This window comes from Danio aesculapii, chromosome 23 (assembly GCF_903798145.1).
Source record: "Danio aesculapii chromosome 23, fDanAes4.1, whole genome shotgun sequence".
Classification (NCBI taxonomy): domain Eukaryota; kingdom Metazoa; phylum Chordata; class Actinopteri; order Cypriniformes; family Danionidae; genus Danio; species Danio aesculapii.
The window spans coordinates 47,548,891-47,565,993 of record NC_079457.1 but is presented as its reverse complement, the minus strand read 5'-3'; the positions used below and the strand labels follow the sequence as shown (position 1 = coordinate 47,565,993).

Genomic DNA, 17,103 nt, shown 5'->3' with positions numbered 1-17,103 from the left:
CACGAAGAGGATAACATCATTCATAGGGCTGTTCGGCAGTACATCTGTGGCGGTCTAAAATGCTAATTAGGGGAGGTTGTGTATTTAATGGTAGTAGTATACTGCTAAGCCAACAGGCAAGAATCCCATGTGGCACCTGAGGATGACATCATCAACATGTTGAGCTCACGGCATGTTGGTGAATAAAGCAAATCCCCTGCTTTGTGCGCTGTTAAACTCAAACCTGGAATGACTGAACACACTAAAATGCATGCATTCAGAGTCGTCTGAAAAGGCTGCACTGTCACTGCCACCACAGAAATGTTCAAAAGTTTGAAGCGCAGCTTTTTTTGGATGCCAGTGTGCGTGTGGAATGAGAGTCGTGTATTTAGCGGAGCTTAAACGCGGAGCTGAGAAACAGATGGTTGGGCTTATGATTAGGTTTAGATGTTTTAATTAGGTATGATTTCATTTATAGGAAGTGCTGGGTTGAGTTTAATTTTGGCAAACGACTCTGAATCAAGCTTCTAATCAAGCAGGTTAACCAAACAAACAATCTCCAGATTAACCCCTTTGAACCTGCGGAGAGTCTGTCAGCGCTGGGTGTTAACCCTGTTCAGCAGAGGTGAAATGGGGGAAGGACAAGACTGCAACACAAAAACTTTTCCTGATCGAATCAATGGTTCAAACATGCAACCCACACGGAAAGAACCTATATAAACATATATGTACATATAGGAAAACGGCCAATTTTATAAATGTCACATATATATAACATACATGTTTTTATAAGTTCTCTTGGTTTGGGAATGCAGTGGTGTCCTAAACTACTTCTTGCTTGCCAATCTGAAACGCTAGTTTTGGCATATATTGGGAACAATCAATGTATTGCGTGATTATATCATGATGTAATGTTATGAGTGTATTAACAACACAGGGATGTTATAATACATCAGATAAAGGTTAGATTAAATGATTAGTTCACCCAAAAGGAAAATTTTCTCTTAATTTAGTCACCAACAGGTCATCCAAGATGATTGTTTTCTTCAGTAGAACATTAACCTTGTGCACTGTTCAAATTTACTACACTTGCTTTACGTTCTGGATGAAAACAGCTCATGTAAAATGCATCAGATAAATAAATATATATATATATATATATATTTTTGCATAAATTCTGATCAAAACTACTAAATATTTTTAAAAATTACAGGATTTTAACTCTTTAATAGCCAAAATCATAAGTAATGTCACTGATTTGGTGAAAAAAAAACACTCAAAATGACTTCTTTTCAATATAAAAAGTAATCATGCACTGCATTTTTTTTAACCTGTTATCACAGTCAAGATTAACAACATTACGAATAACTTTGATTTTTGAATAACTTTGAATAACTTTTGATAACTTTGATACGATTGAATTTTTTCTCCCTTGTTTACTGTTGGTGGCTGTTTTTGTCCTATTGACTTCCATTATAATCACCATGACAGCTTATAATCAAGCATTGTTGATTGTTGGTGGTTTCCCCTGTTGGTAAGAGGTAAATTTAGTAATTCTTACTGTTGATCATCAGTTTGCACCGTTAACACTTTAGATAGGCCTGTGCAAAAAGGGTTTCTGGATTTTATATGGAGTATAACAGCGGTGTGTGTTTAAATTGTAAATAAAATTTTGTTACTAAACATCATTCCGCTAGCTGAAACACAGTAAGGTCACAGTATGGCAAAATTAAGACTCAAAATCACCCCAGAGTGGATGAAAACATCCCCAACAGCACACGAGCACACATTTTCACCAGCTCTTTCGTCTTCAAAACAACAGGACTACAATCAATCGGACTACATTTGCACATGCGCCGAAAACTCAAACCAAATCAATAGCCATGGCTCCTGATGACACACTGAGGTCTTGTGAATTGAAACAATCCGTCGGGTAAGAAATTTAACATTATTTACAATATTATAAGCCATGGATTCAGCTCAGTTTTTAACTCTTTGTGAGCATAAAAAATACCATAATGTGTTTGCAGATATTCAGAAACATGCTCAGTGAACATTCTTGCTTATCTGAAAATCAATGCTGAAGTCAGATATTCTGCTTTGAAAATGTGTTTTCCGTGCCGGAGCGGCTGTCTTTGTTTTGGTCATTTAATCCCCCCCCCCAATGCCAGTTCAGCCAATTATATTTGAGCACACCGGGTTGCCTTGGTGGAAAACAGCGTATTTCATTCATTCAGTCAGAAAGGCTCTCAAAGTATGCGTCCGTGACTGAAATGCGACCTCTGGTGGACAGTAGCAGCCTCCGAAATGAGAAGCAGATTCAAAGTTTACAATGTAACCTGTTGCAGATTCAGGGGATACAATGTAACCTGCTCACCTAATATTTACACTCATAATATTTATATTATTTGCTAATTAATAACCTCATGTGGAACTCTGAATCTGCTTCTCAGTTTGGAGTCTGCTACTGTCCACCGGAGGTCACATTTCAGTCACGGACGCATACTTTGAGAGCCTTTCTGAATGAATGAATGAAATACACTGTTTTTCAGCAAGGCAGCATGGGGTGCTCAAATATAACTGGCTAAACTGGCATTGGGCGGGTTTAAATGACCAAAACAAAGACAGCTGTTCCGGCATTGATTTTCAGATACTTTTTCTGACCTCGACTTATTAAATATATAAAACAAAAAGAGTTAATACTAAATAGTTTAATGTTCTAAATTAATAAAACCATCTTGTTTGGCAAAAACCTAGTGGTTTGAAGTATAGCGGGACACTATAAAGATTTCAGAAGAGTATTTTGGTGGCAAACTGTGACCCTTTAAATACAGTCTTTAAATATTTTATCAAATATTTCTTGTTCTAAAGACTATTGTTGTGCTAAATGGCACCGTAAATCCCAGTAAACATATACACTCATCGGCCACTCTATTAGGTTCAACTGTCCAACAGCTTGCTAACTCACATTTCTAATCAGCCAATCATAGGGCAGCAACTCAAAGCATTCAGGCATGTAGATATGGTCAAGACGATCTTCTTCAGTTCAAACTGAGCAGCAGAATGGGGAAGAAAGGGGATTTAGGTGACTTTAAACATAGCATGGTTGTTGGTGCCAGACGGGCTGATCTGAGTATTTCAGAAACTGCTGATCTACTGGGATTTTCAGGCACAACCATCTCTAGGGTTTACAGAGAATGGTCCGACAAAGAGGAAATATCCAGTGAGCGGCAGTTCTGTGGGCGCAAATGCCTTGTTGATGCCAGAGGTCAGAGGAGAATGGCCAGACTGGTTCCAGCTGATAGAAAGGCAACAGTAACTCAAATAAGCACTCGTTACAATGGAGGTCTGCAGAAGAGCATCTCTGAACACACAATGAGTCCAACCTTGAGGCGGATGGGCTACAGCAGCAGAAGACCACACCGGGTGCCACTCCTGTCAGCTAAGAACAGGAAACTGAGGCTACAATTCACACAGGCTCACCAAAACTGGACAATAGAAGATTGGAGAAACGTTGCCTGGTCTGACGAGTCTCCATTTCTGCTGCCACATTCGGATGGTCGGGTCAGAATTTGGCATCAGCAACATGAAAGCATGGATCCATCCTGCCTTGTATCAACGGTTCAGGCTGGTGGTGATGGTGTAATGGTGTGGGGGAGATTTTCTTGGCACACTTTGGGTGCGTTACCCAAAGTATTGTTGCTGACCATGTCTATACCTTTAAGAGCACAGTGTACCCATCTTCTGACGGCAGCAGGATAACGCACCATGTCATAAAGCGTGAATCATCTCCGACTGGTTTCTTAAACATGACAATGAGTTCACTGTACTCAAATGGCCTCCACAGTCACCATATCTCAATCCAATAGAGCACCTTTGGGATGTGGTGGAACGGGAGATTGGCATCATGGATGTGCAGCCGACAAATCTGCAGCAACTGTGTGATGCTATCATGTCAATGTGGAGCAAAATCTCAGGGGAATAGTTCTAGTTCCTTGTTTAATCTATGCCATGGCATTTCTGAAGGCAAAAGGGGGTCCTACCCGGTACTAGTAAGGTGTACCTAATAAAGTGGCCGGTGAGTGATCGCTGTATTTTAGCAGAAATAAAAACACATTAGCGAACACGTTCCACTCGATGGGGAAAATAAACTGATATCTAGCTAAAATAAAATCAAGCTGTTTGACTCTTTTGATGCTTCGAGCCGTTCTCAGACGTTTCATTCAGTTCCAACTTGTCTAAAGCAGGTACACGGAAGCAGCAGTGTTTTACAGCGTGCGTCTCTTTAAAAGAAGAAGAGCAGTAATAGAAGACGAGCTGAAAGAAAGCAAAGTCAGATTTACAGGCAGCAGAGGTCAAGGGTCACGGAGCTGGATGCCTACAAAGAGTGTGGCTTTCTTTCACACGTCTACTGCATTCCAGCACAGCAGACCGTCTTTTCACTCCACTGGCCATGCTTTGGCCTTGCTGAACTATGTGTGTGTGTGTGTGTGTGTGTGTGTGTGTTTTGCTTGTGAGTGTGTGTGTGGGATAGGGATAAAAAACAAGCACTTTAATGCATGTATTATTGTGTGTGTGTGTGTGTGTGTGTGTGTGTGTGTTTGTTTGAGAGTGTGTGTTTGTGTGTGGGATAGGGGTTAAAAAAACAAGCACTTTAATGCATGTATTTTTTTTTGTGTGTGTGTGTGTGTGCATGCGTGTGTGTGTGTGTGTGTGCACCATTGTTTGTGTGAGTGTGTTAATGTATTTTTGTGTGTTAATGTATTGCATGTATTTTTTTGAGTGAGTGTGTGTGTGTGTGTGTGTGTGTGTGTGTGTGTGTGTGTGTGTATGTGTGTGTGTTTGTCTGTGTGAGTGTGTGCATGTACACAGCTTTTTGCATGCTTGTACTGTATGTGTGTGTGTGTGTGTGTGTGAGTGTGCGTGTGAGAGTCTGTGTGTGTGTGTGGGTTTGTGTGGGTGTGTGAGTGAGTGTGTGCATCAATGTATGTGTGTGTGTGTGCGCACCATTGTTTGTGTGAGTGTGTTAATGTATTTTTGTGTGTTAATGTATTGCATGTATTTTTGTGAGTGAGTGTGTGTGTGTGTGTGTGTATGTCTGTGTGAGTGTGTGCATGTACACCGCTTTATGCATGCTTGTACAGTATGTATGTGTGTGTGTGTGTGTGTGTGTTTGTGGGTTTGAGTGTGTGTGTGTGTGTGTGTGTGTGTTTGTGTGTGTGTGTGTGTGTTTATGGGTTTGAGAGAGAGTGTGCGCGTGTGTATGTTTAAGTGTCTGCTTAATTGTGTGTATATATGTGTGTGTGTGTGCGTGTGTGTGTGTGTGTGTGTGTGTGTTTATGGGTTTGAGAGAGTGTGTGCGCGTGTGTATGTTTAAGTGTCTGCATAATTGTGTGTATATGTGTGGGTGTTTGTGTGTGTGAGAGTGTACATCATTGTGTGTGTGCGAGAGTGTGTGCATCCTTGTGTGTGTGTATGTGTGTGTGTGTGCATTATTGTATGTGTGTGTGTGTTTCAGTGTGTTGTTATGGCAGTGCAGTGGAATGTTGAGCTCTTGACTATAAAGGCTGTGTAATGAACATGCTCTCCGTCACTCAGAGCTCTGCCGTCCGCCAGCCCTGCGCCGCTCTGACTACAGTAGCCCACTACAGACTGTTTAACATGCAGGATCTCACAGGCCACAAAATAACCAGTTTTACAGGACTGCCACTGCTGCTGAGCTTGTGAAGGTGGCCGGGCTCAGGATCGCTGCTGAAAGAGTGTTTGTTTGCTGCTGAAGAGGTACTGACCCGTGTGGCTGCGGATGTGAACTCTCAAAGTGCCGTTGCTGGCAAACTTCTGGCCGCAGTACGGACAGATCTTCTCCTTCTCTCCTGTATGGGTCTAAAAGAGACGAGAAAGGACATTATAATAAGAGTTCAGATTTATTTAATATTTGATTGGTTATATGCGGTTTGGTTTGCTAGAAATCAGGGAAACAGCAGCGAGGATTTACAGTATATGACGTGTGTTTTATCAGAGCAGCTGGAATTATACTTTCGCCTGGCGCCGCAATACACACCTCGCGAAACGGACGCGTTGCCGCATTCGCCTTTGTGATATTCTTTAAAACGTCAGGGGGCGGTCAAAAGAAACCCACCGTAAAATCAGACGGATAAACGGAGAAGTAGGAAGTTTCCGGAACCACGTCATATCATAATACCGTTCAATATTTTTAAACTAATCATTTTTGATTGTTTTTATACATTATTTAACGATTATAAGCATTTTTATAACCATTCAAGATTTTTTTAAATCAAACTTTGATGCATCACTTGCTTTTGTGCGTATCTCGGACAGTTTAACCTATTAAAGTTTATTACAATATTAAACACAAGAGAACAGGAGTTGGTCAACAAATATAGTTTTATTATGGCTAGAATAAAAGCAAAACTTACTAAAAAATACTGATGTTTTTTTTTTTAGATTTAGTCCGCTCCACAAACATATACATCAGTGTAAAAGCTATGACTGGTGGAAAAAACATTTATCTGTAATTGTGTTTCCGGGTCTCCACTTTTATCATGGCCTCTTTTGGCTTTACCAGACTCATCCCTCAGGTTTTTCCCAAGCGGCAACTTCCCGCTCTCCATCGGGAGGCCAATACGGAAGTAACTGAAACTGCAATTCATCAAAATTCCGCTAGTCCTGGCTCCATAATAGAGCAAATTGCAATTGAGCCCACTGTTAGAATGGCCAACTTTACAGCAGAAAAAAAGGTGTTTACAGCCTGGTACAAAGAACGATTTTGGTTCATATAGCTATTATTACCCTCCATGACAACTGTGAGGGGGGTGAATTTTTTTATAACTCATCCATTTCATTTTATTAGGTTATATTAAGTTTGCATAATTAAGGGCGTGGCCACTTGAGTGACAGCTAGGTCTCGCTGGTCGCCGTCACTTCACCTCAGCTGAATCTGGCAGATTAGCCACTGATCTCGGCATATTCATCGTATTTTTGTGTTGTTTTATGTGGCTTTACACAGTCTGCTGCCTTTTGGACTTATTTCTTACAATTATCAGATGATATTGGATGCTGTGTGCACTTAATTGTGCTCACAAACCGTTCACGTGGCCTCCGTTTCCCATGTGAGTAAAGTTATATACTTGTATACCATCTCTATAAATGTATTTGATTTATTTAAGATCATTTATATTTTTCTTTAGACCCGTAAAGCACTCCAGAATGTGACAGATTGATTAGCTGTAGGCTCTAGAACAGTCATCTGAAGTGTTCTCATACAGTGTTATGCTGGAGTTTATCAATAGTCTTGCATTTACTAACACAGACTATATCTGAAGTGTTTGAAAGTATTTCGCGTTTTCCTCCTGTAGAAAAACATCATAAGAACAATGTTTAGTGGCTCAGTGTGTTACTACAGTGTTTTTAAAAGTCTAAACACTTTACTGATATAGTGTACAGCCAAGCACATGTGGTCAGAACACAAACGAGTCGCAGGTAATAGAGTATTAAGCGTTTCTCCCAAAGTAAAGTCTGTCTGCCAGGTCTAAGCAAAGTGCCAGCAGGTGTTTGTAGCTCCGCTCACTCTCCGCCTCTTTGCCCTTGTTTGGTATCCCGCCGTGGGTGCGATGACGCGCGAACAAAATGGCGACGGTTGGCCGCGCCTACTTGTAGCTTCTTTTGCAGTGTTCAGAAACCTATGGGTGACGTCACGGGTACTACGTCCATATATTTTACAGTCTATGGTTTTTCCAAACTTTTTAACGTAAACTTTCCTCCTTTCCCACTGCTGTTGCTATTTCTAGCAAATAATTATTGGTCATCACTTGCTTTTGTTCATGTCCAGGACAGTTACACCAATTACAATCTATTAAAATATTAATGACAGCAGAACATGAGTTGCTCTACATATATACGTTTTATTATCGCAAAAATAAAAGCAAAAAAGGCACACTTATTAAAAAATACAGATGTGTTTTTAGATTTAGCCCGCTCCACAATTCACACATTACTGTCTGGCTGGTTTCTGTCCTATACTTATGCTAAAAAGGCAATAATGGTCCAACGTGATTACACCAATAAAGCCCAGAGAAACAGGGCATCAGTATTCAACTTATTCTCCGTGTACGAGCGGGCGCAGCCAGTTGAATCGTTGTGGCTCGAAACTTCCGGTCTCATTCACTTCCAATTATTTTTAAACGTTAAAAATAGCTCGTTTTGCTGCTTGGTGTTGCAAACTGATATTTTCTTATTATATTATTCTACTTGGTCTGTATAGTCAAGCAAACACTTGTTTGTGGAGTAAGTAGTTTGACCGTTTTTTGCCGTTTATTATTCATAGTCATTTCTTCCATTGGCAACTGAATCGGAAGTTCTAAAACAATCGCAAAAATGCGCGCACTTCTGCATTGAAGAATAAGGTCAATACTGTAGACTGATAAGTTTAAACATTCCTTTCCAGTTATCAAAGAAATAATTCTGTGACTTCATTATAGCTTGTAACTATTAAATTGTTTTAAATTCAAAATTAAACAAAATACATCAGTGTAAAATCTATGACTGGTGGAAAAACATATTTCTGTAGTTATATACCTGGGTCTCCACTTTTGCCATGGCCTCTTTTGCTTTTAATAAACTTATCCTCCAATCTGTTGAAGCAGTGGAGGGAGCCGTAGGAGGTGATGCTGGCTACGCTAGGCGGCCATCTAAGTTCATTACACATACTTACATGCTACTTCAGAGTGAATATTGCTATGTAAGGAAATGATGCGCAAAAGAAAGCTCTGCCCACTACTCAGTATTACATTTCAGTTGGAAGTACATCGACATACTGAAATAAAAGTTCTTTATGAACAAACTTCTGCGTCACACGGCTTTAAAAGAATATTGGCTACAATATAGTTCCCACTGATTATTACTGTATTTTTCAACCATACAATGGAAGTCAATGAGAACTATTGTTTAACAACTATTGTCTGCAGTGAATGTACAGCTCAAAATGATACACCCTCCTGTGTTTTTTCCCCTTCTTATTCAAATATAACAAACGATGTTGAACAGATTCAGGAATTTTTCACAGTATTTCCTACAATATTTTTTCTTCTGGAGAAAGTCTTATTTGTTTTATTTCGGCTAGAATAAAAGCAGTTAAATTTGAAGGTCAATATTATCAGTCCCATTAAGCAATGTTTGTTTTGGATTGTCTAGAACAAACCACTGTTATACAATGACTTGCCTAATTACTCTAACTTGCCTAATTAATCTAGTTAAGCCTTTACATGTCACTTTAAGCTGAATACTAGTATCTTGAAGAATATCTAGAGTTGCATTGGCAGGCGTGTTTGTTTATGTGTGTCTGTCTGTCTCTCTCTCCCTCTCTTTCCACCTGCAGGCCCCGCCCTAACTACGTAGTCAACGTGCCCTGGGATTGGAGGAGGTTACCCAGGGCGTCTTTTAAAAAGGGAACAACGGGCGTGGGGCGGGAGAGCGTTGTGTTGGCGTGTTGTTTGAGATTCTTATGTTAAAATTATTCCTGTTGCGGAGTTGTTTTCGTTGACTGTGTTTCCCGTCCTGTTGTACTAGTTTTGACTGTGTTGTATACCCATCCGTGTTCCCCCTTCCTATTATTTTGGTTTGTGTGTTTGTTGATTGTCAATATTGTAAATAGTACACGGTAAGAGGCAGTAGGGGTTGGACGCCCCTTTTCTTTTTGGAAATATTCTCACCTGTTTCTGTTAGTTAGGGAGATCGGTGTAGATCTAGTATTTTTATTTCTGTTATTTTATTAGGTGTAGTCAGTTTCATTAGGGGGTTTAGTTAGTGTATTTTTGTTTATTATTTTCCTGTGGGTTCACCCCGAGGTATTTGGCTTCACGTTTTTCTTGGTGATAAAAAAAAGAAAAGACAAAATAAAGACAGATAAAGAGACCCTAGACCAGGGTCGTAACACTATATTAAATATTATGTGTTGTCATCATGGCAAAATGTGCTGAAATTGTTTTAATTTTTTCCGTTAAACAGAAATTGGGGGGGAAATATACAGGAGGTCTAATAATTCTGACTTCAACTGTATGTTCCCATGCAGATCTTTCTTCCTAACAATGACAGGACTACCATTATGAAACTGTACTGTAAGAATCATACAATGTTCCCATAAAGCTGCAGTAAACAAAACTCTTATCTGGAAGCGCTGAAGGGAATATCTTCTCCAGCTCCTCCACCTCCTGCTATTTTATACATCTCTTTATCTTCTTCCTCTTTTCCTCCCTTTTCCCTCTCACTTCCTTTCCCGCATCTTATCTCTCCACTTCCTCACCTCCATCACTTCCTTTGTTCACGTGGTCGTAAAGTGTAGAAGGACAGTTTACTCTTTGTGTCCGATGCTTTAAAAAGCTCCCAGTGACGTGGTATAAAGCTGTGCACACACACACACACACACACACACACACACACACACACACACACACACACACACACACACACACACACACATCTGTGCGTCTGTGATGTACGTAGGTCTGTTTGTGTCACGTAATTGGACACGTCACTTAAGATTTAGTATATATTATTTCACTAAAATCCAATACTTGGTTCTGATTGGCCACTTGTAGTTTTCTGAGTCAAACTGTTCTGTGTTATACCTTGTTTCATACTATTTACATTCTTCTACCTTCCTACAGTACATGATAAATACTAATGAAATCAATGATGTTAATATGAATATTGTTCAATGATGCATTATGTTGTTCAGGTCTGACAGGATTCAGGAAACACATTTATAATGTAATACACATTGATTATAATAATTCATTCATTCATTCATTTTCTTTTCGGCTTATTCCCTTTATTAATCTGCGGTCACCACAGCGGAATGAACCGCCAACTTAACCAGCATATGTTTTACGCAGCGGATACCCTTCCAGCTGCAACCCGTCTCTGGGAAACATCCATACACACTCATATATTACAAATGATTTAGCCTGACCAATTCACCTGTAACGAATGTCTTTGGACTGTGGGGGAAACCGGAGCACCCGGAGGAAACCCACGCCAACACGGGGAGAACATGCAAACTCCACACAGAAATGCCAACTGACCCAGCTGAGGCTCGAACCAGCAACCTTGTTGCTGTGAGGCGACTTCCAACAGGATAACGCACCATGTCATAAAGCCTGAATCATCTCAGACTGGTTTCCTGGACATGACAATGAGTTCACTGTTGTCAAATGGCCTCCACAGTCACCATATCTCAATCCAATAGAGCACCTTTGGGATGTGGTGGAACGGGAGATTGGCATCATGGATGTGCAGCAGACAAATCTGCAGCAACTGTGTGATGCTATCATGTCAATATGGAGCAAAATCTCAGAGGAATATTTCCAGTAGCTTGTTGAATCTATACCATGAAGGATTAAGGTGGTTCAGAAGGCAAAAGGGGGTCCGACCCGGTACTAGTAAGGTGTACCTAATAAAGTGGCCAGTTAGTTTGTAAGTCAATAGTCATTTTATACCACAAATCAGTGGAAATTTAAGTAAAGATCCTGCACCTTGAGGACATTTTGGGCATTTTCTACTAAATACTGTCGAAATTCATGTTTAAATTAGTAATATGTATTGGTAAAAACTTCATTTAGACAACTTTATGGCCGTTGAGCCTGTCTCATCCTTCAAGTTCCTGGGGACTCACATCTTAAAGGACCTTTTCTGGACCACCAACACCTCGAGCCTGGTCAAGAAGGCTCACCGGCGCCTATTCTTCTTGAGGCAACTTAAGAAGAACCAGCTTTCATCAGCCGTCTTGGTGAACTTCTACCGCTGCACAATAGAAAGCATCCTGACCAACTGCGTCACAGTCTGGTATGGAAGTTGCTCTGTTGCTGAGCGTAAGGCACTGCAGCGGGTGGTGAAAACTGCCCAACGCATCACAGGGACTACACTGCCAGCCATTGAGGACATCCAGAAGAAACGCTGTCTGCGCCGAGCATGCAGTATTCTTAAGGACACCTCTCACCCTGCTCACAGACTGTTTTCTCTCCTGCCTTCCGGCAGGCGCTTCAGGCTCCCGCGGACAAAAACCAGCAGACTGAGGAACAGCTTTTTCCCCAGAGCTGTCTTCCTTTTGAACTCTGCCCCTCACTGACTCGTTTGCCCCCCCAATACACCCCCCACACTCCTCTAACTTATACTCCTCACAATCACTGCACTATTTAACATTTGCACATTTAAAGTTTGCACATATTCATTGCACTGATTCACTTATCTGAACTGGACATACCCACTGCACATGGACATTCATAATTGTGTACACACCCACTGTACATATACATTTGTAATTATGTTTATCTGCACACGTCTGATTATTAATAGCATCCTGTACATATATTCATTTATTGTAAATCTGTTCATAGCTAATACACCTGTATATAATGTTCACAGTACATCCATCTGTAAATATCACCATAGTTTTTCTATAACTGCACTTTATAACTTATACCTGTATCCTGCACTTGCTGCTATTGCACTGCTGGTTAGACTCAAACTGCATTTCGTTGCCTTGTACGTGTACATGTGTAATGACTATAAAGTTGAATCTAATCTAATCTAATCTAAAGGATATTTCTCAATATTTCAGCAAAATATTGTCATATCATATAATCAATGGAAAGCTTATCTATTCAGATGTATAAATCTCAATAAAATAAATAAATAAATAAATAAATAAACACACTTATGATTGGTTAGGGTCACAATTTAAAATGATTTTGAAGGTCCCAATCATATTGTATCACAGTAATGAATTACATTTACAAAGTATTAAAATATAAAACAATTATGTTCTAATATTTCACAATATTCCTAGTTTAACTGTATTTTTACAGCATAAGAGCATCTTCAGTGAGACTCATATAGTTATTAAGTTGTCTTGTAATGTGCGAGATTTTTCTTCATGCCAGCATTCTGAGGGCTTAGTTCATGATAATGTCCAGCTGACTCCAAACTATTCCTTACATAACCGTCTTATACAAACACACTCTTCTTATGTGATGTCTCACTCAGACACATGTAATCCTGTAATAATGCAGTAAAGTTTCAGTTGTCACACACTCCATCAGGATAAAACAGCTCTTTGCGGAAGATGTCAAGAAAAGGAAAGTGTGTGCGTGCATGTGTGTGTGTGTGTTGCAGAGGATCCACAAAATTCATTCATGTTGTCCCAAAACAAATCGATTAAGTTAACTTAACCCAGATGTACTGTTGGGGTTGTTTTCATCCACTGTTGGGTGATTGTTAGTCTTAATTTGGTCACAACTTGTACTGTGTTTCAGCTGGCGGAAGGATTTTTGGTGACAAATCTTATTTTTATACTTTTTATACATTTAGAGAAAATGGGTGTCATGGTGGCGCAATGGGTTGCACAATCGCCTCACAGCAAGAAGGTCGCTGGTTCGAGCCTCGGCTGGGTCAGTTGGCATTTCTGTATGGAGTTTGTATGTTCTCCCCGTGTTGGCGTGGGTTTCCTCCGGGTGCTCCGGTTTCCTCCACAAGTCCAAAGACAGGTGAATTGGGAAAGCTTGAATTGGGTCCGTAATGTATGTGTGTGAATGTTTCCTAGTGGTCGTTTGCAGCTGGAAGAGCATCCACTGCATAAAACGCATGCTGGATAAGTTGGCGGTTCATTCCGCTGTGGCAACCCCAGATTAATAAAGGGACTAAGCCGAAAAGAAAATGAATGAATTTTGAGAAAATGCTTTGATTTTTAAATAGATCTCAATGATTTTTAAATAGACCCCCCCTTCCCCTTTGTTATGTTCGGGATGAAAACATGCACTGAATTAAACTGCTGTAAAAATGCATCAGATTAATATTATTATTATTATTTTTTCCATCAACCTCACTCCTGATCCTGAAAATCACAGGATTTTAACTCTTTAATGGCCAAATTCATGAATGATGTCACTTGTTTGTGAAAAAAACACACATAATTACATATTTTCAATATAAAAAGTAACTGTGGGCTGTATTTTTTTAACCTTTTATCACAGTCTTGTGAAAGATTAGTAACAACTTCGCCTTTGATGCATTGTTTTTAATAGATTTTCATTTTTTTTCCTCCCTTATTTACTGTTGGTGGCTGTTTTTGTCCTATTGACTTCCATTATAATCAATTTTTGATTACAAAATCATGACAGCACATAATCATGCATTGTTGATTGTTGGTGGTTTCCCCTGTTGGTAAGAGGTACAATTTGTAATTCTTACTGTAGATCATCTGTTAGCACCACTAACAGATCAGGGCTCACCAAACTTGTTCCTGGAGGGCCGGTGTCCAGCAGGTTTTAGCTCCAACCCTAATCAAACACACCTGAACAAGCTAATCAACGTCTTACTAGGTATACTTGAAACACCCAGGCAGGTGTGTTAAGGCAAGTTGGAGCTAAACCCTGCAGGGACACCGGCCCTCCAGGACCAAGATTGGTGACCCCTGCTTTAGATAGCTTAGTTTCTGGATTTAATATGGAGTCTGTGAGTGACCTTTACGCACATACCTTGAATGTCTGAGAAAATCAAAATATGCATCTCAGCTCTCAGAACTACACGGAGTAAACAAAAACAAAGACTGTATTTATGCACAATTAAATGTGCTTATAATGGAAGTCAATGCAAAAACAGCTACCAATAGTACAATAGGGAGAACAAATGAAAATCTAGTAATGCATCAAAGCCAATGTTGACACTAATCTTTCACATGACTGTGATAAAGGGTAAAAAATAAATAAAATCCAGTCCACAATTAATTTTTATATTGAAAATACGTCATTTCGTGTGTTTTTTTTCTCCAAATCAGTGATATCACTTATGAATTTAGCAATTAAAGAGTCTAAATCCTGTAATTTTCTAAACAATTTAGTAGTTTTGATCAGGACTGAGGTTGATTAACAGATTTATGCAAAAAAAAATGTGAAAAAATATGAATCTTATGCATTTTTACAGCAGTTTAATTCAGAGGAACATAACAAAAATGTAGTCAATTCGAACAGTGCAAAAGAGTTAAAAGGGGTTTGAGTGGAGTGAACATATACATGCAAAATATAAAACAACCCACCCAAATTATGTTGGTTCAGTTCATTTTTAATATGTGTGTGTGTGTGTGTGTGTGTGTGTACTCACAAGGAACAGTAAATAAAAGGGTGTGCAAGAGAGAAAAATAACAGCTACTGTAGTTATGAATGGAAAGTTCATCTAAATATTAATATTTTGTCCTGGAGCTTTATACGGGTTCTGTAACACGGGGAGTGACAGAGACAACTGAGGTTTAGGATCCACGTGCAGGTTTATTCGATGTCAGGGAGGCAATGGTCAACACAGGTGCAAACAGATGTATATAGGCAGTCCAGAATCGTAATCAGTCACAGGCGAGAGGTCGGTAGACAGGCAGCAGACAAAGAGAAAGGGAAACCAGGCAAAGATCAAAAACACGGGGTAACAAGACTAAGGGAAACGCGTTGAAATGTCACTTTACAGTTAAACAAGACTCGGCAAAGGCAGGGAGTGTGTGTGTTGTTTAAGTAGTGTGTGTAATCAGTCCAGAAGTTGCAACAGCTGTGGGAGTCCAATCAGTGGAAATGGGGAAGCATGTGTGTGTGTGAACGGAGTGCATGTGTGAATATGTAGTCCAAAAATGGCGGATTTGTAGTCCATGTGTGTATGATCGCTGGTGATCGTGACAGGTTCTTTCCATGTAGGTTATTTAAGGGGGAAAAAAACACCCTCGCTATTCTATAAAGACTCCTGTGGTCTTTAAAAGGAGAAAAAAAATCCTTGGCATTTTTGAAATGACACGATATGAGTCAATAAATAATGGAATTTTCATTAAAAAAACACAGACTGTGATGTAAGGGACGTGTGTCTAGCTATGCTATTTTCGTTTAAGCGTTTCCCCCAGCCATGTGGTCTTACTTATGCTAGCAAAAGAAATATTTAAAAATCACTACAGACAGCAAGACATAAGTTGGGTTTGATTATAAAAGCTGACATATTGGGGTGGGAGTGATGTGCAGCCATGAATCAAGCACACAAGGTTTTCTGTCTTGAACACACTCGATCTCTATGTGGAAGTGGGTCTGGATTTCTCCGATTAAGGCTGCGTCACGGTCAGCTCCCTAGTTCTGGAATCAGCATGTCATGTCCACAAACTCAGCCACTGGTCAGGACAGTACTGGGACTAATAATCGTCATTGGGACACCGATGGAGACGTGAGAATATTGTACAACATTACTACTAGTGTTAACAAACAATAACAGAACTGATATTATGTGTCTCATTTACTTAATTTGCATATACACACAGCATGTTTTTTTTGGGTGAAATGGGGGTAGTGGGTAGCACAATCACCTCACAGCAAGAAGGTCGCTGGTTCGAGGTTCGGCTAGGTCGGTTGGCATTTCGGTGTGGAGTTTGCATGTTCTCCTCGTGTTGGCGTGGGTTTCCTCCGGGTGCTCCGGTTTCCACCACAAGTCCAAAGACATGCGGTACAGGTGAATTGGGTATAGCTCAATTGTCCGTAGTGTATGAGTGTGAATGAAAGTGTATGGATGTTTGCCAGTGATGGGTTGCAGCTGGAAGGCCATCCGCTGCATAAAACATATAAGTTGGCAGTTCATTTCACTGTGGCGACCCCAGATTAATAAAGCGACTAAGCCGAAAAGAAAATGAATGAATGAATATGTAAATAATTACAGTTATATATATAGTTTATATGAATAATTATATAAAGTTGAATAAATCTGTTTATAGGGTTGGTGAAAAGCAATTAGACATTAAAAAACTGATAATACAGTCATTAGAGATGATAATAATATAGAAATTATACTATATACAATCAAGCCCAAAATTATTTATACCCCTGAGAAAATCTGACCTAAATGTACTTTTATTCAACCAGCACGTGTTTATTTGGAGCAGAAAGGACACAGGCGTCTACCAAACGATAGTAAGACGGTGAACAAGATCTTTCTCAGCTTTTATCCACATTAGAACAAAAATCGGCATTTCTAAAAGTATTCACACCCTTCTTAATAATCAAGTAATCAATAGAAAAGCCTTTATTGACTATTAGATCA

At 39.7% G+C, this 17,103-nt stretch overlaps 1 protein-coding gene across 1 annotated transcript in view; it reads right to left on the bottom strand.

Annotated features, from left to right (window-relative positions):
• The window catches only part of prdm5 (PR domain containing 5), a 140,979-nt gene that overhangs the window by 57,845 nt on the left and 66,031 nt on the right, over positions 1-17,103 (bottom strand). Inside the window, exon 13 of the mRNA XM_056449460.1 lies at positions 5,769-5,862. Coding sequence (XP_056305435.1) covers positions 5,769-5,862 — 94 coding nt within the window. The remainder of the gene's footprint in view (positions 1-5,768; positions 5,863-17,103) is intronic.